Source organism: Pygocentrus nattereri, chromosome 12, assembly GCF_015220715.1.
Source record: "Pygocentrus nattereri isolate fPygNat1 chromosome 12, fPygNat1.pri, whole genome shotgun sequence".
In the NCBI taxonomy this organism is placed as follows: Eukaryota; Metazoa; Chordata; class Actinopteri; order Characiformes; family Serrasalmidae; genus Pygocentrus; species Pygocentrus nattereri.
The window spans coordinates 7,882,556-7,910,338 of NC_051222.1; the positions used below are offsets into that span (position 1 = coordinate 7,882,556).

Here is a 27,783-nt window from a genome sequence, read left to right on the forward strand (position 1 = left end):
CCAAATTGTCTCTGACAACAGATGTGAGGACCAGTTAGTGTTGTGCACGTCGCATCACGGTCACGTACGCTTATTCATGTTTCATGAGGAATTTTCCCATTTGGCTGCAAAGCGCTTAACTTGTTAGCGCTATCGCTCCGCGCAGCCCTGGACAGAGTGAATATTAAGTCGTATTTCTCAAACTGTCCCCAATCCTGCTATGATTTCCTCATTTAGCTGCACAGATGTGTCCCGTCAATCAAGCGAGGCGTCGGCTAAAAATGCATATTCAGAATCAAGGCAAACAGGCTCATGAATATTTATGAGCCCGGCAAACTTAATTGGTCATGGCAGGCCGTCTCCTCCGTGTTTGTTTGTCAAGGATGGCTTCATTAAGGTTTCGCATTTGAGACTTACTGCTTGTGACATGCGTTTAAAACGGCTTTTGAAGTAGGAGGTGCCAGTCATTTTTGAGGAGTGGAGGGGAAGAACTTTAGCCAAACTTTGTCACTGCAAACTTATAGTATTTGGCTGGATTCAGATAGTTACGCTGTGTCTTTTGTGAGTTGCATCATAGACGGGAGGAAGTGGGCAGCTGTAGACGCTATGATGTCTAAAACTACTACTAAGGAGAAAAGCTCTGTTCAGGCCCACGATTCACATCGACAAAGCTTACAGCATTTACATGGACACGTCTGCTTTCGCCACAGCTCAAGCGTACAAGCATTTCCCGTGCTAACAGATGCTGCTGCTGTCAGTAGAGGAGGTGGATTGAAAGATTTCACAGGGAGGTGTCAGTAACAAGACACATCTGAGTGCCCCCCACACAGATGTGTAGTGCTGTGCAAATGGCTTACAGTTGATTTTCTAAATGAAAAAGGTTCACACGTCATCCAGAGGGAACACGTTTGGATGCTGTTTATTTGCTGAATTTAGCATGTTGGGGCAAAAAAAATAAATAAAACATAAAACTTGGTCTGTGCAGAAGCTTTTTATTTTTAAACATTGCACCGCTTTACCTCAAAGTATGAACATAGATCTTCTAGAAGATGAAGAATATTTAAATCCCTTATGTTGTGAAGCATGTGGTTTGTTTCAGTGTTGCTCTAGAAGTGTTTTGCTGTGTTTCATGGCAACGCTGCTTGCTTATTTCCAGTGCTGCGGTCTGTTTTCGCACATGCGCATACTAAGAAATCCAAAAGAAATCTGACCAATCTGATTATTGAGCTAAATACATAGATATCGCCAAAAGTTTTCACTCACCCATCCAAATCATTCAATTCAGGTGTTCCAGTCACTTCCATGGCCACAGGTGTATAAAGCCGAGCCCCTAGGCCTGCAGACTGCTTCTACAGACATTAGTGAAAGAATGGGTCACTCTCAGGAGCTCAGTGAATTCCAGCGTGGTGCCGTGATCGGACGCCACCTGTGCAGCAAGTCCAGTCGTGAAATTTCCTCACTACTAAATATTCCACAGTCAACTGTCAGTGGGATTATAACAAAGTGGAAGCAATTGGGAACGTCAGCAGCTCAGCCACGAAGTGGTCGGCCACGTAAAATGACAGGGCGGGGTCAGCGGATGCTGAGGAGCATAGTGCGCAGAGGTCACCGACTTTCTGCAGAGTCAATCACTACAGACCTCCAAACTTCATGTGGCCTTCAGATCAGCTCAAGAACAGCGTAGAGAGCTTCATGGAATGAGTTTCCATGGCTTTTGGAGAATTTCATGCTCCCAACTTTGTGAGAACAGTTTGGGGACGTCCCCTGCCTGATTATTGAGCTATATACAGTGTTCAGAAATCAAAATCAGTGAATGAATAATGGATGAATAATTTTCAAATCTGTTTGAATCAAACGGATCAAAAGCGCCGTCACACGCGTGATGAGAAATGTCAGGAACGTTTACATCTATGGCAAGTGGAATGGTAAAAACATATATACCATAAATGATCAAAAAGAGCATCAACTTGTCTGTTAAATGTGTAACAAACAAATAAATGACGGCTTTCTGTATTTTGTTGTTCTAATCCATTGTTACACAGTCTTGATGTACATTAATATGCTTAACTAATGACATGTTGACAGCAAATTTGACCAAGGGCCATAACTGTTGGGTGGCTTATTTGACTGCACAGGCATTAACAGCTCTATTGTGTCATTATGAAGGCCCAACCCTACCTTGTCAAATCATTGAAAAGCCACAGGTTTTCACTTCTACATGCTACATTACATTCATCAGCTTCATAGGGACTTAAGCTTAGAGAGACTGAACTTGCAGTTTCAGCCTATCACTAATCATTTTTCTGTGTGACATGCATGTAATTACTGGCCAGTGTGTCCAGAATGTTCATTTTGGTCAAGTCAAAGAGCGCGAATTTCCTTCCTGTAGAAAGTACGACTGAAAGGGCATGTCGAGAATATATTATTGTGCCTGTGGTTGTAAATATGAAACATTACTGTGATTAATGGACTCATCTGGCAGGCCTGGAATGAGGGGGTGCCATTTCACCAGTAAATGTTAACTGTATGCCTTCCACATTAGAGCCTTCCACCATCAGGAAGCCCATCATTCTTTGTTTTTGGTTCTTGTTAACGTGAGCTGTAAAAGAATTGAGAGGTTTTCAGGTTTCCGGTGGTGTGAAAAGTACCCTGGCATGACACTGAAGTACAAGCAGAAATGTTCTAAATTTTACTTGAGTAAAAATAATAACCAAAAAAAATACTCTCCATTATTTAGAACTTAAAAGTATTTTCAACATACTCAAGTTCATTGTAATCAATGAATGCGTTTAAATGCACTCAATAATAATAATAATAATTGGATTTCGTCAATTATCTGATTATTCCAATGGTGACGTAACCAGCACACTCCGATTTCTTAGATGGGAGTGAGCTCTGGATTGTAAGAAGAGGGCTGGATTGTAGCTCAGTAATCAGACTTCTCAGTGCATGTGAACTTTTACTCTGATTTCTTTGGGATTTCTCAGTCCCATGTGCGAAAACAGACTGCAGCACTGGAATTAAGAAAGCAGTGACGCAGCAAAACACCTTCAGGAGCTGAAACCGCCTGCTTGCATGACGAAATGAGGCATTTAAATATTCTTCATCATCTAGATGATGTATGTTCATATTTTCAGGTAAAGCTGCGCAATGTTTAAAAAAAGCTGCGGCATGAGTTTCACATTAAGTTTACATCGCGTGAGTTTATTGGCTGGTTGATGTTTATTGGCCTGACTCATGTAGACCTGGAATTTCCTATTCCTATCTGATTACTCAAGTGCATGTAAATGCTTTGATAGGATTACTGACAAAATCTGATTTTCTGCAGTTATCAAGTTATAAAGGTTGGTGTACTTATTTTATTGTACTGCACTCTGTATTGTAGTTTATTGTATTGTATCTTATTGTTATTGTATTGCATTGTATGGCACAGAGTTCTGCGTTCAACTCTGGTTCTTTTTCTCTGGGTATCTACTGTGGCTTTTGTTTCTAGCAGTATCTGAGCTCAGGACTGTCTTTTTCTCTAAGCTACTGGTAACTAGCAAAGATACTTTCTCTAGACAGACAAAGCTCTTCTTGTAAGTCGCTCTGGATAAGAGCATCTGCTAAATGCTGTAAATGTAAATGTAAATGATGTAAACACACCCTGTCTAAGTCTTGGGCTGGAGGTTTGGGAACCAGCCTTGCAAACGGAAGGTCACTGGTTCAATCCTCTGAGCAGACTGAGGTGCCCTTGAGCAAGACACCTAACCTCTGACTGCTCCCTGGGCGCTGTGGATAGGGCTGCCCATCGCTCCAGGCAAGTGTGCTCACTGCCCCCTAGTGTGTGTGTGTTCACTAGTGTGTATGTGGTGTTTCACTGCACGGGTTGGTTAGATTGCAGAGGTGAAATTCCCCCATTGTGGGACTAATAAGGGTCACTTAACTAACTTAACTACAGCAATAAATAGTTTCTTCTTGAACAGAATAATTAAAAGCTTGTGTATATATATGTATATATTTGTGTTTTACCTAGTTTTCTCTCCAAATCAGTCACTGCCAATTGTCAACACAATGTCATCAGACTGCTCGGTACGCTTATAGGGGAATGCTAACTACTAACTTTGTTACAACAGCTAACACAGAGTGATGAATGGAGAGTTAGGGTCACCCTGCCCACTAAAAGAAAACAAGGCCAATTATACTCTATTGGACTCCTGGCCACGGCTGACAGTGGCATCGCCAGGGATTAAAATTGCAATCTCCCAATGATAGGGCCAGCACTTAGATGGTCATCCCATTCAGAAGCCTGTAAAAGTTCATAAAAAAATGGTTGGATTGTTAATTATTCCTTTCCATAACAGTTCTGCTGGGTTAACCACTGAAGAACCATTTTAACCTCCTTCATGTGGCCACCCTTCTTCTCCTTAAGGAAACTTCTCCTTAAGGAAACAGTTCCTGCTTAAATTTAAACCTGTAAGTCTAAAGAAGGAAATCTTTTGACGGTTGACGTCTTAAACCAAGCAACTGTTGACTTGTCTTTCAGTAACTGTGTCACTGTTTTCAGTGAAAATGGTGCAATTTAAATTTGTGGTCTCTTGCAATCGGAGGCAGACGAGTCAGTCGGTGTGAGTCCAAGTCTCTGAGGGGCGGGTCCCAGTCAAGTCTCGAGTTGAATCTTGAGTCTAAGGAGAGCAATTATTCCATTCTGTAACAGTTCCTTTGGGTTCACCACTGGAGAAACCATTTTTTAACCTCCTTTATGTGGCCACACTTCTTCTTCTGTGAGTCTAAAGAACCTCTTGAACCAAGCAAATCTTACCTTGCCTTTCAGTAACTGTGTCACTGTTTTCAGTCAAAATGGTGCAATTTACATTTGTGGTCTCTTGCAATTGGAGGCAGACGAGTCAGTCAGTTTTTGAAATGTTTTTACCATTCCGCTTGCCATAGATGTAAACGTTCCTGACATTTCTCATCACGCGTGTGACAGCGCTTTTGATCTGTTTGATTCAAACAGATTTGAAAATTATTCATCCATTATTCATTCACTGATTTTGATTTCTGAGGATTTTTTTTACTATTCATTGTACATGCATTGAGTAGCACTGGCTAATTTGCATGCAGTTGTGGAAAAAATAGCCATTCTAGCTTTAAGAGATGGATACGGTGTTAAGCACTGTGATACTGTGAGATGAATGGTTGACAAACGTTGTCCATATGAATGTGAGAGATTGTCACATGGGTCCTTGTGTGAATGACAGCTGTGGGCTGTCACACCGACTACTATTGTGTCACTGTCATCCACAGGCTGGCGGCGGATTTTGACTGACGAGTGCATTATTGAAGATGGCATCTCTAACTTGGACATATATGCCACTCAAACTCCTAACAAGTCTTTAGCACAGTGGCTTTCTGGGGAAAACCAAAGCTGCGATTTGTGTGTCTCAAGGCCTTTGCTGGCAGACATATCTGATATAACCAGTAGGACTTCCAGTCACCTCTTTCACATTTTGCTGGATCCTTTTGTCAAAATCACAGTTTTCTTCTTGCTTTTACAGATTTTAGTCCTTTGTATGTACTTAAGTCATTTATGTATGACAATCAGGTGGATTTCAGTAGCTTAAGCACTAAATAGGTTATGATTCAGGTCATTTCTACTTACTAAAGAGCTTCATCTCAGACAGGACGGGTAAAGTGTGCTATTTGAGTCTCGAGTCTGAGTAGAGTCTCTGGGGTGCATGTCAAATCTTGAGTCTATGATAGAAAATTAAAGTCCAATAATGAGACGAGTCTGAGTCAAGTCTGTGGGGTGCAAATCTGAGTCAAGTCTCAAGTCACTGGGGTGCAAGTCTGAGTCAAGTCTCTGGAGTATGAGTCTTAGTCAAATTTCGAGTTTTGGAGCGTGAGTCTGACTCAAGTCTTGAGTCTCCAGGGTACAAGTCTGAGTCAGGTCTCTGGAGTATCAGTGTGAGTGAAGTCTCGAGTCTTTGGAGTGTGAGTCTGAGTCAAGTGTCGAGTTTCTGAGTCCAAAGGAAATCTTGAGTCTATGGTGTGTGAGTCAAGTCTTGATTCTCTGGCATCTTGGTCTGAGTCAAATCTTGAGTCTCTGGGGTGTGAGTTTGAGTCAACTCTGGAGTCTCAGGAGAGTATGAGTCTGATTCAAGTCTTGAGTCTCTGGGGTGCAAGTCTGAGTCATGTCTGGAGTCTCAGGAGAGTATGAGTCTGATTCAAGTCTTGAGTCTCTGGGGTGCAAGTCTGAGTCAAGTCTGGAGTCTCAGGAGAGTATGAGTCTGATTCAAGTCTTGAGTTTCTGGGGTGCAAGTCTGAGTCAACTCTGGAGTCTCAGGAGAGTATGAGTCTGATTCAAGTCTTGAGTCTCTGGGGTGCAAGTCTGAGTCAAGTCTGGAGTCTCAGGAGAGTATGAGTCTGATTCAAGTCTTGAGTTTCCGGGGTGCGAGTCTTCAAGTCTTCCGTCTCTGGAATGACGTTTAAGCCATGACATGGTATGACATGAGCCTAAATCACAGGTACGGAATACGTGAGTTGCTTATCTTTTATAGGTCTTTAAGCCTCGAACTGGCGTTGAAGTCTTTTGACAGAAGCTTTTGGTCCAAAGCAAAGATAAATGACCAGGTATTCAATGCATTAAATTGATAATGAGGGAGGTTCTGTCTGATCATTGATTATTTCCAAGCTCGCTTGATTGTGAAGGACATTACTAGGTGATTAAGGTTGGAAATAGTAAAAAAATAAAAAAGAACTAGACCCTTAAAGAGTTTAAGAAGGCTGTGATAGGATTTCTTTAACTAACTCTGTACTTTCAGGCTGATCTCTCTGCCAATCATAGTAGGGCAGTACAAATCCATTAGTTCAGAACTAAGGTGCAGTCAACGTTAACGTATAAGTTTCTAAACAGCAAAGCTCTTTCTTCTATTTCAGGCAGTGATGCAATAGGATCTATAATGTATCTTTATAAGAAAGATCTCTCCACCTGTCTCTAAAGGCCTGGGCTTAACGGGATAATCCCCCACACGGCGTTTTTGAGACGTGCCGGCTAATTATTGTTTCCACGTTTAATCCGTAAAAACCTTGCTTTTTCACTGCTGCCCCCACCTTCACTTACTTCCTTTGAGCGCCTACCTTTCTCCATCATTCCCAACAGTTCCCCCTCGCCTTGCTTAAGAAGTTCAGCCCTTGTTTTCTACTCTCAAGTCCTCAGAGGACAGAAAATACGCTGCAACCTAATAATAACGATAGCGTTTCTGTAGCGAGATTAGCCATTCCCTCCGCCTCCCCCGAATCGCAGTATTACTTGCACTTTCCTAAGCTACTTATTTTCACGACCTCATGCCTTGGGAATTTCTCTTTTACTTTAGATCTGTTTTCTTCCTCTGAAATCAAATGGCAATTTAGACGGGTCTTATAACAAAAGCTCTCTGAAAATAAACTTTCTAGACTTTATAGGCTTTACAGGCCTGCTCTGGGGACTGAGTGCGGGAGGATAAAATTTGTGTATATGTGTACCTTCGTGCACTTAAAACCCTTTTTTTTTTCTTGGCACGACGCACATTAGAACACCTGTCCATCTGTTAGTTATTTGGAACTAACTGCTGCTTAATATGTGGCTCAAAACAATAGGAATTTAGAAGCCTCCCTGTCGTCCTGTCACACCGCACAGTACAAACTTATGGCATGTCTTTCAGCTCAAGAGAATCTTTTTATCCAGCCCTCAGGGGTCCTGCTAATGAGTATCCCACTGCTGCAATCTCATTATTTGTTATATCTTGTAAAGCCCTCAAGTTCCTCATGTTCCATACCTTAATTTAAACTAGTCCAACTTTGACGAGGCATTTTTCCTTTTTTTGCCAAAATGTCAGGCAAGTCTAGTTGTGGCTGTTTTTTCCACTACTGGGCAGGACGCCAGACAAGGACTAATGTCTTTTTTTCCTCCCAACCTCCATCTAACCTATTCCCACTTTAAATATCTTTTTCATATAGAGCTACCACAGAGCTCCTGACTCAGTACAGTTTCTTCAAACAGAGTCATTCCACCAGCGTCAGCTCACTATGGGCCTACCAATTCTGCTAAGTAATAATACCACCCCCCCCCCCCCAAAAATCACCATGTACAGGATGAACCCACGAGGCACTGGACGAGTGCATTAATTACAGAATCCATTAAGCTTTATGGTGGCCCACATATCCTTCAGTCGTATTTCTTACCAGTAATCTGGTAATCCTTAATTGAGGACAGTCTCTTTCATCGTCCAAAAATTCAGTCTAAATGAGCCCTCTAAGGTTGCGTTCTCCAAAACAGCGTTCCACTGCGGATCACTCTCGCCAGATTAAAATTCATACTGCTTAGCTTAAAGAGTATGAGCAAACCAATTTTCCCTTAGTCATTTGAGATGTCTTGCATAATTTATTTCAGGCTCCTCAAGGCGCTTCCTCAAACTGACCTGCTTGTGTTTTACGCTCTGTTAGAAAAATCCAGTTATAGAAAAACATTTTATTCTTGTAATATCATTTAACGTTTTTCCTTTTTCATTTCTCATCACTTCAGAACGTGTGGCAAGAAATGTCATAGTTTACTGCTTGAATTATTTAGGAAGTGTCAAGTCCAGCGCAGGTGTCCAAATCACTGCTGTTGTTAGCTGGCTTAGTTAAATATCCATTTAAGTTGGCTTTACAGAAGTAGTTTTCTGAAAAGAAATAAGCTTAAGGAGAGGGGTATGTATTCCATCTTGGGTCCGACCAAAATCTCATGTCTGCATTTCCAACTTGGTTGTAACCGTAACTTTGGTCCACTTCTTCAAGGCCGAAACAAAGCTGGGTTCAAACTATAAACTAGGTTCACTTGTTCCACATTGACTCCACCACCTTGGTCCACTTGTTCCTATTTGGTTCCTGCCTTGTTCTAGATTAATTTCAACTAGAAACTGTGTTCCAGTTTGGTTCCCACCAAAACTTATGTCTGCTTTTTCCAGCTTGGCTGTAACTTCATTTGTTCTAACTTGGGTTGAACCATGACTTTGGTTCGCTTGTCCCACCATAATTTTGGTCCACTTGTTTGAGCTTTGTTTTGGCCTTGAAAAAGCTGGGTTCCAACTATAGGCTAGGTTCTCTTGTTCCAAATTGGCTCCACCCCCTTGGTCCACTTGTTCCAGCTTGGTTCCAAATTTAAACTTGGATCATTCACTTGTTCTAACTGTAACCGAGGTCTGCTTGTTCCAATTTGATTCAACATTAAACCCTGGTTCACCTGTTACAAAGGTGAATGTTGCTGGTTCTGAGCATTTAAAATCTTCAAAATTGGTCCTTACCTTGTTCTAGCTTCATTCCAACTAGAAACTGTGTCCACTTGTTCCAGCTTGGTTCCCACCAAAACCTAAAAAAAGTCTACTTACCCAACTTGGTTGAACCATAATTTTGGTTCATTTGTTCTAACTTGTTTTTAACCCTGACTTTGGTTCTCTTGTCCCACCATAATTTTGGCCCACTTGTTCCAGCTTTGTTCTGGCCTCAAACTCAAACTTGTTCCAAATTGGCTCCACCACCTTGGTCCACTTGCTTCAGCTTAGTTCCAGTTTTAAACTTGCATCATTTGTTCCAACTATAGCCTAGATCTGCTTGTTCCAAATGGTTTCTATATAAACCTTCACTCACCTGTTAGAAAGATGCATGTTGCTGGTTCTGGGTACTTTTCTGAATTTTCTAAATTGGTTCCAGCCTTTTTCCAGCTTGGTCCCCACCCAAACCTGTGTCTACTTTCCCAACCTGGTTGAACCATAACTTTGATTCATTTGTCCTAACTTGGTTTGAAACATGACTTTGGTTCTCTTGTCCCACCATAACTCAGGTCCACTTATTCCAACTTTGTTTTGGCCTTGAACAAAACTGGGTTCAAACAGTAAACTTGATTCACTTGTTCCAAATCGGCTCGGCCACCTTGGTCCACTTGTTCCAACTTGCTTCCAACTGTAACCTTGATTCAGTTTGTCCTCTTGTTTAAACTTCCATCCACTCGGCCCTGGCTATTTCAGATTGTCTCATTTTTCTGGGCTAAGAAAACATCTTGGCAAGAGTGAAATTCTTACTCAGCTAATAAGCTTGATCTTGACTTGGAGTGACTGTGACCCATGAATTTGTGATTCAGCCTTATTTCAAATGCAGTTGTGTGGGTTTTAAAAAGGTCACCACTGTATGTGGTGGAACAGCACACGGTCTCAAGGCAAGCGAAGGGAATTCTCTTCATTTGTAGCTATTTTAGGACAAACAGATATAAACATTGTGCTAATATCCCGATTCCATGAATGTGAGGGTTCAGTATAAAGGAGAGCCTCGGAGGCAGATGAGAAAAAGGCCGAATGAGTAAGGGGGGATCCTCTCATGACAGGTCTACCTAATTAAGCAGCTCCAGTTAAACCTCACGCAGCGGTAAGGGATGGAGACTTTAATGTATGCACACATAATGATCAGCTTAGTATTAGCTCTCCACTTCCCATGGATCTGTCTGTCTGCGGGAAATCTTCGGCGGGGGGGTTGGTTTGCTAAAACACTTCCATCCCGTTTGCACTAATAAATCACTGAACTGGGAAGGAAGCTAGAATCAGTTAATATTCTGCCATTGTCTTTGCACAGCTAGAAAAAAACGAGTTCAGTAAATGTCCATTGTTAATTAAAGCAAGCTAAGACTGGGGCTAATCGCCAAACACATCATACCTTGTGAAGGTTGTGATCACAAGCTAACGCGACATGAATTAGTTGTAATTGGCTTAAAAATACTTTTCAATGCCTCGATGAATGGCAAGGTGTCCCTCCCTGCATTCTTTCAAGGTTGCGGACCAGATCCTCACTTTAATAAGCTCAGCAATTCTTCCGAAACCTATTTTAACCCATATTACGGCCATTAGCCCAGTTCCCGTACTTCCCCCGGCCACATACATACCTCAGCCCAGTGCTAACAACCGAGTAATGCTAATCAGCTTCCTCGTAGGACCATCCACCATGACCGGTAAATCAACCTCACTCCCCAAGGCTCCATAATCTTAATAATATGAACAGCTATGCTAACTTAAGGCTACCTAAGAAGACACCTAAAGAATTACCTTCGCTACTCTGTACCTTGGGCCATGAGTCGCATAGGGATATGAATATTTCATACTCCGCAGTTCCTTTTGAGTCATGCAGTGCCTTGGGGAGAATGCTCAGGGCCTGTTTGAACTTCACTTGCTAACCAGCCCTCTCAAAATGAGCTCGCCTTTGCATGAGTGAAGTGTCCAATGCTGTAGAAAGTGGTGATGTTTGGCCATGTCTTTAATTATAACCTGGTCCTGGTCCACTGTTTAATTCGTTTTTATTTGTATCTTTTCAGTCCTTGTTGTCTGCATTTTTTTTTCTCTCCGTCTGGCAATCAGTAGACCATTGTCTCAACTGTCTTAGTCTCTCGGCCTAATCTTTGCCATGGAAATGCACTCGTCTAATATAAAAGCTGATCAGCTAAATATAGTGCTGGTTAAAATGGGTTGGGCAGCAGCTTTCTTGAAAGTATTGACGCATGTTATTCAGAAGGTCATTGGCAACTGGTCACATGGACAGTGTGATGGGCCATCGCCAGCACTCATCAATAAAACCTTGCATCTCCAAAATGGTAACTTTACAGGAGAAGGAAGAAAACTTGCTTTACTGTTAATGTAAGTGAATGAAACCAGACTTTTTCCAAATGGTTTTGGGCCGTTTCGTTTGGTCCATCCTTCATGAGGTTTATACACGATATATAGGGCAACAGATATTTTCAAATGATGTCAAAAACTGAAAAAAAAAAACCGACAAAAGGGAGGTACGAGGTTTTCTTCCGACAAATTAGATTATTTATCATTGGTTTCTTACTGAAACTGACTGTTCACTAGAAATATGTTTAATGTTACACATCCTGATGCAGAAATGTGTGTATTGTTTTATATTTACTAGGCCCCTGGCTGGCGGCTCTTAACTGTTTTTAAATACTTTTATTTCATGCAAGCCATTGCCACATGGAAACATAGGTAAACTTTTAAACATGTTGGTTGACGTAATATCTTACATTAATAGCACAGATGAGATTGTGATAGAAATGTGACTGTGGAGCCAGCGAAACACACTTGAGGGACGGGGACACCGTTTGCCGTTGTGGTAGGGAAATGTCACGACTGTACAAGTCACCTGTGGTACAATGTACATTTTAAACCCATTAACATTCCAGGCTTATTACATACTAAGGCTTATTATTCTTTAACTACAGGGACCTCGGTGCAAATCAGTGGATCTATTCTTAGGTTATAGAAGTGTGTAATAAACCTTTGGCTTGGTAGGGCTTTAAGATCATAGCATAGAACCACAATTCCTACATCATCTGCAGCTTGCAAGTGGTTTCTATAAATGTAAGCAACGCCGAAGATAGTGTTCATTTTTTTTGCTTATGCTAACATGCTAAAAGCGCTATGCTCTGCCTGCTGCACTTTCAGTCCTGCTACAGTGCATTGCTATTCAGGCCACAGCTCCTCTGGCTCTAATGAGTGCTTAAGGGCGAGGCAGAGCTAGCATGCCAGACACTGGTATTAGATACTGTAGCTGCAGTCTAATGAGATAAATGCAGTCATTAGTGAATGGTGGGGGCCTGGGAAACGGAACACCTCTCAAGTGCAATCACACAGTGGACGTGGTGGGGTGATGTTGGTTAAACTAGACCCCTACATTACAGAGATGGTGTCCAAGTCTCTGAGCTGAGTCTGAGTCAGCCTTGAGTCTTCAGTTGTCAACTTTATTTAAGCATTAAAGTGTTATTAACAGTTTATCTAAGCCTGCTCTATTGTTTATGCGTAATACACTGCAGTGCTGACTGGACAGGATACAGTCTCGTGTTATGGCCTTGTTCTGTTTTGAAATCTGAGTTATATTGTGAGTAAATTAAGGGTAAGTCTGAGTTGAATTTCAAGTCACTTAAGAGCAAATGTGAGTCAAGTTCCGAGTCAGTTAGGGGAATGTCTGGGTCTGAGTTAGTTGTTGGTTAGTTAAGGGTAAGTTTGAATTTGCAGTCAGTTAAGTGCAAGTCCGAGTTGTATTGTGAGTCAATGATGGGCAGATCTGAGTCTGAGTTTTGAGTCAGTTAAAGGCAAGTGTGAGTTGAGTTACATGTCAATTTAGGGCAAGTCTCAGTTGAGTGCGAATCAGTTAAGATGAATTACGAGTCAGTTAAGGGCAAGTCAGAGTCAAGTTGCAAGTCACTTAATGGCAAGCCTGATTCGTGGTGTGAGTCAGCGAAGAGCAAGGCTGTGTTGATTTGCGAGTCAGTTAAGGGCAAGTCTGATTCGTGGTGTGAGTCAGCGAAGAGCAAGGCTGTGTGGATTTGCGAGTCAGTTAAGGGCAAGTCTGATTCGTGGTGTGAGTCAGCGAAGAGCAAGGCTGTGTTGATTTGCGAGTCAGTTAAGGGCAAGTCTGATTCGTGGTGTGAGTCAGCGAAGAGCAAGGCTGTGTTGATTTGCGAGTCAGTTAAGGGCAAGTCTGATTCGTGGTGTGAGTCAGCGAAGAGCAAGGCTGTGTTGATTTGCGAGTCACTTAAGGGCAAGTCTGAGTTGTGGTGCGAGTCAGTTAAGGGCAAGTCTGAGTCGTGGTGTGAGTCAGCGAAGAGCAAGTCTGAGTTGTGGTGTGAGTCAGTTAAGGGCAAGTCTGAGTCGTGGTGTGAGTCAGCGAAGAGCAAGGCTGTGTTGATTTGCGAGTCACTTAAGGGCAAGTCTGAGTTGTGGTGCGAGTCAGTTAAGGGCAAGTCTGAGTCGTGGTGTGAGTCAGCGAAGAGCAAGATCAATTACAGGCAAGTCAGGGTCAAGCTGTGTGTCACTTCCAGGCAAGTCAGAGTTGAGTTACGTGTCCGTTAAGGACAAATCTGAATTAAGGTGCGAGGCAGTTAGTAATAAGTCACGTCTGTTTAAGTGAGAGTTCAGCTGAGGGCAAGTCTGCCAAAGTCATGTCAGGTGCCAACTTAAGTCCCCATCTCTGATACATTGTGAGTGTTTTCCAAAAAGAATTTCAAATGTTGATTCATTGGACCACAGGGCACTTCTCCACTTGACCTCAGTCCATCTTAAACGAGCTCTGGCCCAGAGAAGGTGGAGGTGTTTCTGGTTCTGGTTTTCTGTATATGGTTTCTTCTTTGCATTTTAGTGTTTTATCTTGCATTTATGGACGCAGCAACAAATAGTGTTCACAGACGGTGGTTTTCAGAAGTGGCTCTGAGCGATTTCAGTGATTTCCTCTACAGAATCATGTCTGTTTTTAATGCCACCTGAGGGCCCAAAGATCACGGCCAGCAAATACAGTTTTTTGCTGTTGTCCCTTGCATACAGAGATTTCTCTAGATTCTCTGAATCTTTTAATGATATTATGTACCGTAGATGGTGAAAAGCAAAAGATCTTAACTGTTTTATGTTGAGAAACGTTACTCTTGAATTGTTGCACTATTTGCCTGTGCAGTCGTTCACAGAGTGGTGAACCCTCATCATCTTTACTTCTGAAAGACTTGGAGGCTCTTTTTATACCTGACCTGTTGCCAATCAACCACCAGGTGTTTTCATAGGATTATACAACTTTACCAGCCTTATATTTGCCCCCATTCCAACTTTTTAGAAACCTGTCGTTGGCATCAAATTCTTCAAAATGGGGAAATACCTCTCAAAAAAACATAAAATTTCTCAGTTTCAGCATTTGATTTGCTGTCTTTGTACTATTTTCAATTAAATATAGGGCTTCAATGATTTGCACAGCATTGCATTTTGCATTTATGTACATTTTGTACATAACAATGGGATTGTAAGTGAGTTTTAGGTTATACAAAATTGCCGTCTGGTAAAAAATGTGACATTTATGGCACCTAAAGACTAGGTTTAAAAAAAGGACTGGCACATTCCTTTAAAGGCAGTTTTTTGGTGACTTTGTGTCCGTGTATTAACTTTGCTTGGCATTACTCTTCATTTGTCAGGTTGGATTTTTCTGGTCTTTCAAATTAGATGTCAACAAAGTACACTAAAGAAAAGTCCCTATGCAGTCATGCCTGACCATAATAATAAATGTGGCCTTTTAGCCGATATTTACCTTGAACAACAATGTTGCCATTGCTCCTTCGCTTACAGACCATTGAAATTCGCCAAATTGCAGTCTTTCAGGTTTGATTTTGATATGATAATGATGTACGGAGGCGCTCACTGGAGCGCAGCCGACAAGGAGTGATGTTGATTATGAGCCGAGCCGGTGTTGATTATGCAGAGACGGTGTGAAATTTTCACGTGTTGCCCAAGCGGTGAACCGGAAACCTTTTTCTGGAACACTTTTGTTCATGCCTCAGTGCTGCGCCTGCTTGCAGGCTGTCATCACTGCCACTGTATCTAATTGTAAATACCCACCTTTCTCTTGCTTTCACTTTCTCTCCGTCCCTCCCTCCCTCGCTCACTCACTCAATTTTTCTGTCGCATTTCCGCTATTAGTCGTATAATCGTTACGTGTCACTGATGTGCATCCAAATGAGGACCGTCCAAAACAGTCATGGACGGATGAGTGGACTTGAGGGAAAATGAGGCTGAAAACTTCGTCTGGAGTTGAGGCACTTCTAGTCCTCTAATATTTTGTCCAGTTTGGCCCCTCCCACAAGTCTGTCAGCACCGCTTTTATCTCTCTCTTCCCTCTTCTAGGTTTGGAAGGAAGAACAAAGAAGATAAGGCCAAAGCCAAAGCTAAGCTGGGCGCGCTGAGTGAAGAAGAAGTCGATAAGAGCGAAGCTGAAATGCTCCCACAAGCGTAAGTTCGGGCACGGTGGACACCTGCCTTTCACGTAGATTCAATACCAGCCTTGCAGTTTTTCTTACAAATTGTGTGAAAGGAAAAAATGGAAATGAACCCAAATGCAGTTTCATATCCGTTCTTGGGTATTAAGTTATCGAAACCATCTTTTGTTCAACATATCCCAGTACGTCTTCCTGAGTTCAACCAAAAACTGCATAAATATGAGAAAATTTCAGTTAAAAACAAGAAAATGCTGCTCCTCAAAAGTTTGGAATCATTGGTCGCATTAGTCATTTATTTTCTGCAGGCAAGGCAAGTTTATTTGTATAGCATCTTTCAGACACTGTGGCAAGTCAAAGAGCTTTCCATAAACACAGAAAAATGAAAGCATTAGATAATAATACATCTGCATATACAGTGAGAACTCGTTCATTCCACAAGATGTTGGAGCATGTCTACGGGAATCGATGCCATTCAGTCAAAAGAATGTTTATGATGTCAGGCACTGATGTTGGTCGAGAAGCTCTAAAATTGAGGTTACAATTCAGTCAAGATATATTCATCGCACCCAAACTGTTGCCCCAAAGTTGGACACATATGACTGTCGAAGGGGCCCAAACGCTGAAAACAGCCCCAGCTCATTATCCCACCTCCACCAAACTTTACTGTTGACACTATGCGTTCTGGTAGGAAATCTATCTTGTTTTAAAAGTGGCATTTTAGGAAATAGGTTTACGTTTAAAGTCACTGAGCTCTTCAGTACAACTAATTCTGCTGCCAGCGTTCGTCTGTTGAGGTTGCAAGTCCAAGTGCTTGATTTTATACACGTTAGCGATGGGTGTGGCTGAAACGCCTGAACTCATTAATTAATAATTGGTATAGCATGGTGGATAACACTTGGCAGAATTCAGTTCCCTGCCTTGAGGAAAAAAGCCTATTCCAATAAGAATCCTTGGGCAAGACTCCTAATGCTTCGTTCACCTGCCTCTTTTATCGAGCCCAGTCAAGTTGTAAGTTGCTAAATTGCATCTGCCAAATGCCATGAATATCAATTTTGGACACATCTAAAATGTTTATACACGTCCAGATTGTACTGTGTGTATATCTGAAAATATCCATTGTTATAAATGTCTTTTCTGTCTGATAGACTGGAAGTGGACAGTTCAGTCCCTAACCAAGCATCCTTTCCTGATGTGGAGGATGATGATTTCGACCCAAACTACGCCCGTATCAGCAACTTCAGAGATCCTCCACCTCCTAGCTACTCCCCTTTTATGAACCGTACGCCCTCTCCTCACCACCCCCAGCCCACAGCCCCTGCCCACAGTGGACCACCGCCTAATGAAGTCCCGCTGGAGGGGCTCTACGCAAAAGTCAACAAGCCAAAGGCTGCTGCCCCACCACAAATAGCTGACAGGTGAGTGGTCCAGAATGGCTAATTTGTTAGCTGTCCTCTAACTCAGTGTTTTACAGCAGGTAAGACCTCAATCTTGTCCTTGTTTGGTGGACCTACCTTGCTAATGTATTGATTAAGGCTGCTGTACTGATGTAGGCTAACATAGCGACAGTTTTCTAGATAATGCTGAAGCTTCAGCTTAAGGACACTGCATAATGTTTCAAGGCATGTGCTACTTTTTCGTGACTAATCCACCAGGTTATGTGTTGTAAAATGTAACTGTAACCTCTCTGTTACAGTGTGTACTCTCAGATCACAGTACTACAACAAATATTGTGTATTGTATAATACTGTTGTGCTGAGAAAGGTGCTTCTCCCAAATAATATCTAGTCAGCAGCAGGCCTGTGGTCAGAAACGTGTAGTGCAGATTGGATACAGATTGTAGTTGTACATATATATTTAATTAATAATAAAGTGACCAGTGAGTGGAAGCACAAAGTAGGTGTTTCTACTAAAGTGGCCAGTGAGTGGAAGTACAAAGTAGGTGTTTCTACTAAAGTGGCCAGTGAGTGGAAGTACAAAGTAGGTGTTTCTACTAAAGTGGCCAGTGAGTGGAAGCACAAAGTAGGTGTTTCTAATAAAGTGGCCAGTGAGTGGAAGCACAAAGTAGGTGTTTCTAATAAAGTGGCCAGTGAGTGGAAGTACAAAGTAGGTGTTTCTACTAAAGTGGCCAGTGAGTGGAAGTACAACGTAGGTGTTTCTAATAAAGTGGCCAGTGAGTGGAAGCACAAGGTAGGTGTTTCTAATAAAGTGGCCAGTGAGTGGAAGCACAAGGTAGGTGTTTCTAATAAAGTGGCCAGTGAGTGGAAGCACAAGGTGGGTTTCTAATAAAGTGGCCAGTGAGTGGAAGCACAAGGTAGGTGTTTCTACTAAAGTGGCCAGTGAGTGGAAGTACAACGTAGGTGTTTCTAATAAAGTGGCCAGTGAGTGGAAGTACAAGGTAGATGTTTCTACTAAAGTGGCCAGTGAGTGGAAGTACAAAGTAGGTGTTTCTACTAAAGTGGCCAGTGAGTGGAAGCACAAAGTAGGTGTTTCTACTAAAGTGGCCAGTGAGTGGAAGTACAAAGTAGGTGTTTCTACTAAAGTGGCCAGTGAGTGGAAGTACAAAGTAGGTGTTTCTACTAAAGTGGCCAGTGAGTGGAAGCACAAAGTAGGTGTTTCTACTAAAGTGGCCAGTGAGTGGAAGTACAAAGTAGGTGTTTCTACTAAAGTGGCCAGTGAGTGGAAGTACAAAGTAGGTGTTTCTACTAAAGTGGCCAGTGAGTGGAAGTACAAAGTAGGTGTTTCTACTAAAGTGGCCAGTGAGTGGAAGTACAAAGTAGGTGTTTCTACTAAAGTGGCCAGTGAGTGGAAGTACAAAGTAGGTGTTTCTACTAAAGTGGCCAGTGAGTGGAAGCACAAAGTAGGTGTTTCTACTAAAGTGGCCAGTGAGTGGAAGCACAAAGTAGGTGTTTCTACTAAAGTGGCCAGTGAGTGGAAGCACAAAGTAGGTGTTTCTACTAAAGTGGCCAGTGAGTGGAAGCACAACGTAGGTGTTTCTACTAAAGTGGCCAGTGAGTGGAAGCACAAAGTAGGTGTTTCTACTAAAGTGGCCAGTGAGTGGAAGTACAAAGTAGGTGTTTCTACTAAAGTGGCCAGTGAGTGGAAGTACAAAGTAGGTGTTTCTACTAAAGTGGCCAGTGAGTGGAAGCACAACGTAGGTGTTTCTAATAAAGTGGGTGGAGAGTATTATTATCCATATTACTATCCAGATGTGTCAGTTGTCAGTGTCAGTCTAGAACTGTGACATGCATCAGTCTACATCTGCCTGAAGGATGGCTACACACTTTCTCAGAGTGCACTCAACCAGCTCTATGGCAGTGGAATGAAGTGCACTCAGAGAGCGCTGGTGTAGAGATCGAAACACAGTTCTTGTTGGCTGTTGTTATTTACCGTCTAGCTGTCCAGCCGGCGAGTTTTTAGTAAGGCTTGAGTGCTCTTGCCGACTGCAGCGATTGATTTGTTGTCTGATGTTAATTATCCGGGGTGTGTGTGGCAGCACCTGTGGGGGCCTCGTTTATTCCAGCTCCTATTCTGCCATCGATTGATACAAGCTTATCCTGCTCATGCTGTAGCGTCCACTTGGCTCAGACATGGAGAACAGCCTTAATCCTTCCTCACATGCTCTCCCATACACAACTACACTAGGCTAGACATTGTCACCTAATCACTATACCTATTAAAAGCATCCCATTAAAACCAGGAGAACTATATCAAACTATTATACGGAACGGGAATGGTCTCTAATCACTATTCTGTACATTATTATATTTGGAGCACTATACAGAGCAGTATTATAAGAAGCAGGGATATTACTAGGAGTTGCTTATTATTGTACACTAAAGTTACTCAGGTCTGCTCATCATTGCAATGGACATCCACATAATCCGCATTAACATTACACAGGTTTGCTCATTATCAAGCATTATTAATGGTCACTCGGTGGTCACTTTATTAGAAACACCTACCTTGTGTTTCCACTCACTGGCCACTTTATTGGAAACACTTTCCTTATACTTCCACTCACTGGTCACTTTATTGGAAACACCTATATTGTGCTTCCACTCACTGGCCACTTTATTAGAAACGCTTTCCTTATACTTCCACTCACTGGCCACTTTAGTAGAAACACCTACCTTGTGCTTCCACTCACTGGCCACTTTATTAGAAACCCCTATATTGTTCTTCCACTCACTGGCCACTTTATTGGAAACACCTATATTGTGCTTCCACTCACTGGCCACTTTAGTAGAAACACCTACCTTGTGCTTCCACTCACTGGCCACTTTATTGGAAACACTTATATTGTGCTTCCACTCACTGGCCACTTTATTGGAAACACTTATATTGTGCTTCCACTCACTGGCCACTTTATTGGAAACACTTATATTGTGCTTCCACTCACTGGCCACTTTATTGGAAACACCTCTATTGTGCTTCCACTCATTGGCCCCTTTATTAGAAACCCCTATCTTGTACTTCTGCTCACTGGCCACTTTATTGGAAACACCTACCTTGTGCTTCCAGTGCTTCCAGTTCCACCATATTTGCTCGTTATCATAGGTTTGCTTATCATCGCAGTGGATATTCACATAAAAATGTAATGCATTGCAATATATTGTTTCCTGTGTTAAATACTATAAATGAGTGTTTGATTATGCACCGTACTGTGAAAAAAACAAAGCCCATCTTCATTTATTTCATTTCCAGTCAAAATGGCCATCAAGTTATTCATCTTTCAGCGTCAGAACAAAAAGCAGAAAATGTTAATCGATCAGAAAATGACACAGAACCCCGAAAAGCTAAATATATGTTTTTTCAGCTTTTACCTTTATGACTTTTTTAGTGAACTTACTTTCAGTTTCTCAAAGAGATCTCCAGGGATGTTTTTCACTTCTCCGAAGTTGAGTCTTCAGTCTGGGATTGCTTCTCACAGTCCAAGTATTCAAACACATTCAGTGGCGTTGAGGTCTGGACGCTGGGGTGGTCAGTTCATTGTTCAGCTTCTTTGTTTGACGTGTCCGTCTCCTTTTCTCAGTGAGGTTCTTCTTGAACATCTACACGTCCTTTCAGACCCACAGCACTGAGTGGTCTTCTCAGAGAGGAAGGACGGACAGAAACACCTGTGGATTTTTTCAGATCTGAAGCAGCTTGATTTCCTCCTCTCTCTCAAAGAGGAAAGCTTTAAGTGCTGTTTATCTGATGGGGGCAGGTTTAGGATCTACCAAGTCTTCCAGGTGGTTGTTAGGAATCACATTTTCTCTGTAGCTTCTAATCAGGTTTTGAAACTCTTAACTCACTTATCATCGTATGTCTAATATCCTCAGAAAGTTGCATGTTTTTCACGTAAATCGGCAAATTGTGGAGAAATGCTTCGCTTGAACGAGAGCAACGATGTAAAGACATTTTAAATGTGTGCGGTGTGTCAAAGACAAAATAAGAGCGAAAGATAGTGGGAAATGGTCAATTAACCACAAAGTAACAGCTTGTGAAGTGCCTTCTCTCGTTCTGTCTCTCTCCCTCTCTCTCTCTTTCTCTCTAAGTGCTGATGTCTCATCTTCTTTAGAAGGGTACTTAATTACTGTGCCTCCGTTACTTTCTCTCTCTCTCTCCCTCTCTTTCTCCGTCGCTCGACTGCTTCTAACAGCCCTTTGTTCTGCCTGCCATTTTGTACATAATAGATGTGACTAATAAATGTTACGGTGCGGAAAAAAAACCCTCCAAACACAAAAAAGGAGGTACATTTTCCTCGTTTAGGAGGCGCCCGCCTCTCAAGCAGGCTGTTTTAATACGGGGAGGTAAAAAAAAATGCTGATGCGATGAGCACGGGAAGCCAAACAGGAAGTCAGAAACCTCACACTTTCCGTCAAATATCTGGAAAGCAGCCAGCAATGTGGGATGCTATTAATCAGTCTAATGGAGCAGCGGTTCCAGGCCCGAGCCAGTTCTAATGCTTTACGGAAGCTTCCTCCCCTTGGCTTCCGTCCCATTTCAGATTCTTCTGCAGATTGGATTGGTGAAAGTAGAAGAAAGGGAGTTTGTAGCCTTTTTACTTTTATCTTCCCAGCCCTCCTTTTCAACCGGGGGACAGTGGGCTGCCCAGTGCCGGACCTTGTGAAATCAGACTCGAACTGTACCAAAGTATGGAAGCGGCGCTAACTTCACAATGGCATTATTTGAAGAGATAATGGACAGCACTACATGTATTAACAGGGTTTAACTGGATGTTTGCAGTTCTAATTCTTAATCTGTTGAGCGTAATTTCTACATTCAGCCCCACATTCATTGGATATTGTCCTGTAGATTATCTACAGATGCTCAAATAGTTGGATTATCTGTTGAAACGTAGTTGCATTTGGGTTAGCTTTATGATTTTGGGTTGAAACCAGTGCTGTATTATCTGGGAATCATGTAATGGAATACACCACAGTAAGCAGACAAAAAAAAAAAGGTTCTGGAAATGTCCACGTATTTCTCATCACATCATATCTAGGAAGTGATAGTGGAATCGTCCAATCACATTTTGATTTACAATTGTTGGGATAGATTTCATGAGGAAAAAGCATCACTCGAGACCTTCTGGAAGTCCTGGATACATCACTGATTGTGAATATGAAGTCAGAACAGCTCTACGTTGTATATTTTTGGGCCTTCTTCTCAGATACAGCTGCACATTTCCAGTGATCTTCCCAAGCCCTGAAGTTCCTGAAGCTTTGCTGTAATTAACCGTTAGACGTGTTCATTAGCTTTGCAGTGACTAGTATGTTCGGAGCCGGCTGCAGCAGTGGCAGGCTGAATGACGGGGGATGTGTTGGAAAAAGGCAGCGGCCTGGTGTCAGATTGAGTTATGCAGTACATCTAAGAAGTGGAAGGATGGAGGGATGGAGAGGAAAGGAAGCAGAGCTTGGAGTAAAGACAGTAGTGGGTGTTTTCATAATGACAAGTGAGCACATTGGCTTGTCTTCGCAAGAAAACATGCTGTTTTTTGGAAAAGCTAAAAGAGTAAACCGATTATCTTTTGGTTACGGAGGTTAGGGTTGAAAAGAAGATGCTCCACATAGCAGCTAGTATAAAGCCCAGCTATGGCACAGGGAAAGTGTCCCATTTTACCGTCCACCCTTGTTGGTTTATCCTTTTAGCGAAGTAACTCTTCACAAACTCAGTTTTCAAGCTAAAAGCTAAATGATTAGCGTCTCTGTTTATTGTCACCTCTTTCTGTAGGCTCCCCCAAAGGCCATTCTGCTGGTGGAATGGACATAAACCCGGACATTTTCGATAATTATAATCAAATAAAAAAAAAACAGCACTTTATCTGATTAACTCTGACACTGTTGGATCTGTATGTGAAACACTGTGACTTTGCGTTGAGCTGCTAGTGAGCAATGCAACAAAATGCACTATTCCCCTGAGGGATATTCACCAAAACAGTAGGGAATTGCATTATATTGGATTGAAGATTTGAATTGAGTGACTTTCTTGGTGCAAATGTCAGGCCACACGTCTGATATCATCAGTTGTTTTTTCAATGTGGCTTTAATATAGTGCAGTAATAGTAAGATTCTGAGTGGCGCTCAGAGGAATTGAGCAGTGCTGGAAGTCACCGAGTGATGGTGTGCATCAAACAGCGATGGTGTTTTACTTCTTTAAAAACAGTGGTTATTCGGACAAATATTTGGACCATACAGTGGTATGTCCAGGACACAGTGGCCTTTACCTAACTAGAATATTACACAAAAATACAGTGGTACTTGAATGTTTGTGAACCCTTTAGAATTTTCCACATTTCTGCAAAAAATTGATCTAAAACTCCATCAGATTTTCAATCGAGTCCTAATAGTAGATAAAGAGAACCAAATTAAACAAAAGAGACAAAAGTATTAGACTTGGTCATTTATTTATTGAGGAAAATTATCCACTGTTACAGATCTGTGAGTGGCAAAAGTATATGATCCCACTGATCTCCAAAAGTAAGGATCACATGGGCAAGCCAGCAGGCTAATTGAACAATGTTTTGTGGACAGATGGGATCAAAATAGATCTCTTTGGTTTAAATGAGAAGCATTATATATGGAGAAAGGAAAACACTGCATTCCAGCATAAAAACCTTATCCCATCTGTGAAACATGGTGGTGGTAGTATCATGTTTTGGGCCTGTTTTACAATGAAGGCTGCAAAGTTTTGTTCTCTTTATCTACTGTTAGAACTTGTGTGAAGCTTTAGGTCAAATGTATTCCATTTTTGGGACAAATGTGTTAATTGAAAAGAAATATAGAACACTCTAAAGGGTTCACAAACTTTCAAGCACCACTGGAGTAATATCACAAACATGTTTTAGTAGGAAAAAGTGAGTAGGTGTTTCTCTCATCACGGCTTATGTTATCAGCTATAAAATGTCTGATCACAACCAGAATCTGCCTTCATGCTCCAACTTTCAGACAGAAGGAAAGATAATACCTCTAACCTTTCTTTCAAAATCTACTGGAAATGAACAGGTGATGACAGATCTCTCACATCTTGCCTGTGTTCCAGATTCCAGATCCTTTTTCGAAAGGAAACCCAGGTCAACCCGTTTCCTCTGTAAGGAACATTAACTTTTCTTTCAGTGTTGAGATTCTGAAGGCTATAATGTGGAAACGGGTGTGTTTACAGTTATTCCAATGAAACTTTTTTTGTATTAAGTATTGACAGCGCATTTTAAACAAGGAAGCCGACTCAGGAAGAAGGTGAAAGCTGAAGGTCGCTGACCGAGATGGGTGTGCACTCAAACTAGTCGCTATGACACAAACACAGAACAACAACCTAGAAGTGAAATAAAGGACAGTGTCTCTTCGTAGACGGAAGTGTGACCTTGGGTGAAGTACATTTTTGGTGTTTTGTTGGTACTTTGTATTTTCATCTTGTGGAGAGTTCTTTTCCTTGAGCAATATTAGGAAAAGTTTTGTGACTGCGTTTTATCAATGGTAAACACAACTGCAGGCAGTTACCTGCTCTGTGTCTCATGACTGACTGTGGATGGAGGCATTCTCATTTTAGAAGACTCTCCAACCAGGATGGAAAAAGGAGGCCAAAGGAGGCCAAATTGGACTGAGATCATCACTAAATTTGATATTCACAGCATCACCTTTGAACATTTTTTTAAGACTTTTCTTTGATGTATTTACTAGATGTTAAGCAATATATTCGCTGACATTTGTTTCTCATGGGATTGTCACTTACATTGTCGCAATGGTATGACAGTCAAATGGGCTTTCTTTTCATAGTAGGTGGTTCTTGGCCACATTAAGCAACGACAGGAAGACTAGCTTGTTTTTGTTCGATTTTTCCCCAGTTTTCTCCCTAATTTCACCCACTAATTAGAACTCCTCTAATCACACCTTCCACCAGTGGTAGGAAGGCGAGGCTTGCACAGGCTTTCCCCCGAGACCTGTGAAGCGCCACTGTATCTTTTCAAATTGCCACTCATGCAACATCATTGGACAGCTGAACGCATCCAGAAGGTAGAGGAGCAATGCCCATCGTTCTTCCAGAGGTACAGTGTATAGCTGCATCGGTCACTTTGGAAACAACATAGTGTCTGTACTGTCTGTTGTTCCATGTTCTGTTCCTGGAGGAACGTAATTTCGCTCCACTGTGTACTTGTACATAGATGGAATGACAATTAAAGCCTCTTGACTTGACCCGACAACTGCCAGATCTGTAACAGCTGACAGACACCTACACTGACTAGCATCATGCTGAGTAATGGGGGTAGAGGGCGTCCTTCCTACCCTCCCAGGGAATGAGGCCAATTGTGCTGTCTTGGATCAAACATGCGACCTCCTGATGATAAGGTCAATGGTTGCGCATCTCAGGAGCCCAGGAAGACTAGCTTCAACCCAAACTTCATTAGATTCACACAGCTCCTATTTTATTTCAGACTTTTTTTTTCATCATTTCAGTGCAAGAAAGTATTTTCTTTTGGTCTTCATTTCCTTACTAAGAGAGCTAAAGGAAGCCTTCAATCTGCTTCCAGCTGTTGGACATGATAGTGAGCGTGGTTGACGTAAAGAATGGTCCAATTCCCCATAGACATTCAAAAACATATTTACAGAAGCTACCCCAGTGACAAAAGGCACTAATATATACGTACATGCTGCCTGCTGCTCTTATTATTTCGGTTGTCCCACTCACACACACATACGCACCCCCTCCAGGCTCTGAGCAGATTGTTCTGTGTAAGTATGTCCTTTGACTGATAAGACTGTGATTCATATTTGGAGGCTGCGGGCGCGGCAGGAGGCTAATTAAACATTGATAGTGTTTCTCATTCAGGCAGCCATGTGCGCTCTCAATCAAAATGGCAGCTCTAATTGCGTTCTGTGGGACCAGTTAATGGACGTTTGGAGACGGCGGTTCCACTCGGTGTGTCCTTTACCAGCTGCTGTAGTTTCAGTGACTTCAGAAGATAAGAGCTGTGACTGTGGATGCAGTCCTCTGTTGAGATATTTCTGCTGACTTTTTCCATCAGTTTTGTGGTGCGTAAAGTTTCTCAACTTGCCGTTTGTCATATTTGATCACATGGATGACAAATTAAAGGAAAAATATAAAATGTCTGGGTAAGGTCTTAGCCCATCACAAGCCACCAGAACAGCTTTAATATGCCTTGGTATTGATGCGGAACTGCATTGGATTGATGGTACAATGGTACTATTCTTCCAAAAGATATTCCCTCAACGGGTGTTTTGATGGAAGTGGTGGACAGGTTTATCTAACACATCTGTCCAAAATCTTCCAAAGGGGTTCAACTGAGTTGGGATCTGCTGACTGAGAAGGCCGTAGCATATGATTTACATCATGATTTACATCATTACATACTCACTAAACCAATCAGAGACCCCTCGTACCCTGTGGACCGAGACATTGTAATTCCGGAAGAGACTCTAGTCAGGATAGAAAAAAGGTTAAGGGTCTGAATAACTGTATTGTTCTGCACTGGCCCATCCCTCTGTGGGAATAAGTGGACTCAAACCATGCCTGCAAAATGTCTCCCACAGCCTCCAGATGCCCTCACTGTAAAGGTCAAGCTTTCAGGGGTGTACCATTCTCTTGATCTGCACATGCACTCGCCCACTTGTGGAGAACGTGGCAATAACTCAGGAGAATGATTGTTGACATTTGAACTCAACAGCAAAACAAACACATCCCTCCTTTCTGTGCTCCTTCAGATGCTCCACCCCACAAATTTATGGATGCACATTGTCGAGGCCAACACGATTTTTTAGATCTTTGGGTTGTAAAACCCTTCGCAAGCATTGTACTCACAAATACCGTGGTATGACATTAGAGTGAACAGTGACACAGCAAGTAATGTAACTAACTTTAGCTCGGTAGTGGGTTTCTGCTGTGAAGCGAACCAGTTGCTATCACAAACATTCGCAAACAGGACAAAACAGTACTGACCTGATTCTGTGAAACAGCAAAGATAAGTTGATGTTCCCCACCCATCCAGCAGGAGCGACCTCCTCATCCCTTTCCATGCATTTCAACTCTCAATGAAGCTGAAGTCGGCTTTTTTTTCACCAGCTTCTTGTTCGAATTTTCATGTTCAAAACTAAATATAGGGAGGACCAACGTTTTCACAGGGCATAAATAACATGCACATGCGGCCAGTGCTGTGCTCAGGATGGCATTACTCTTCTATGTCTTTACAAAGAAAATAGATGTTGCTGCTATATTAATGTTTAAAATGTTGGTATATCATCTTTAAGATCCTCAGGATCTTAGAGGTAAAGAAGGCCTGTTTTGTTTCTGGCCATCTGTCTGTCTGCACTTGCCACTATGTAGAATATATAGGTGCTGTTTTGTATTGTGGTTCATTTGCACATTTCCCCTTAACTGTCATAGCTTTATGACATTTTGGACAATGGGAATTACAAGCTTGAAACACTTTGATATCTTTTTAGTATTTTCCTGCTCTGTAGGAATCAAATAACTTTAGAACCTCGGCCAGCAGCTTTTTTAACTCCTTTAAAACCCCAGGCTTA

The 27,783-nt window shown here is 42.0% G+C and overlaps 1 protein-coding gene across 3 annotated transcripts in view; it reads left to right on the plus strand.

Annotated features, from left to right (window-relative positions):
• pard3ba (par-3 family cell polarity regulator beta a) overlaps window positions 1-27,783 on the plus strand; it is a 274,053-nt gene that overhangs the window by 207,683 nt on the left and 38,587 nt on the right. For all 3 annotated transcript variants that reach the window (XM_017714021.2, XM_037543525.1, XM_037543526.1), the window contains 2 exons: window positions 15,675-15,779; window positions 16,912-17,181. In XM_017714021.2, coding sequence (XP_017569510.1) covers window positions 15,675-15,779; window positions 16,912-17,181 — 375 coding nt within the window. The remainder of the gene's footprint in view (window positions 1-15,674; window positions 15,780-16,911; window positions 17,182-27,783) is intronic.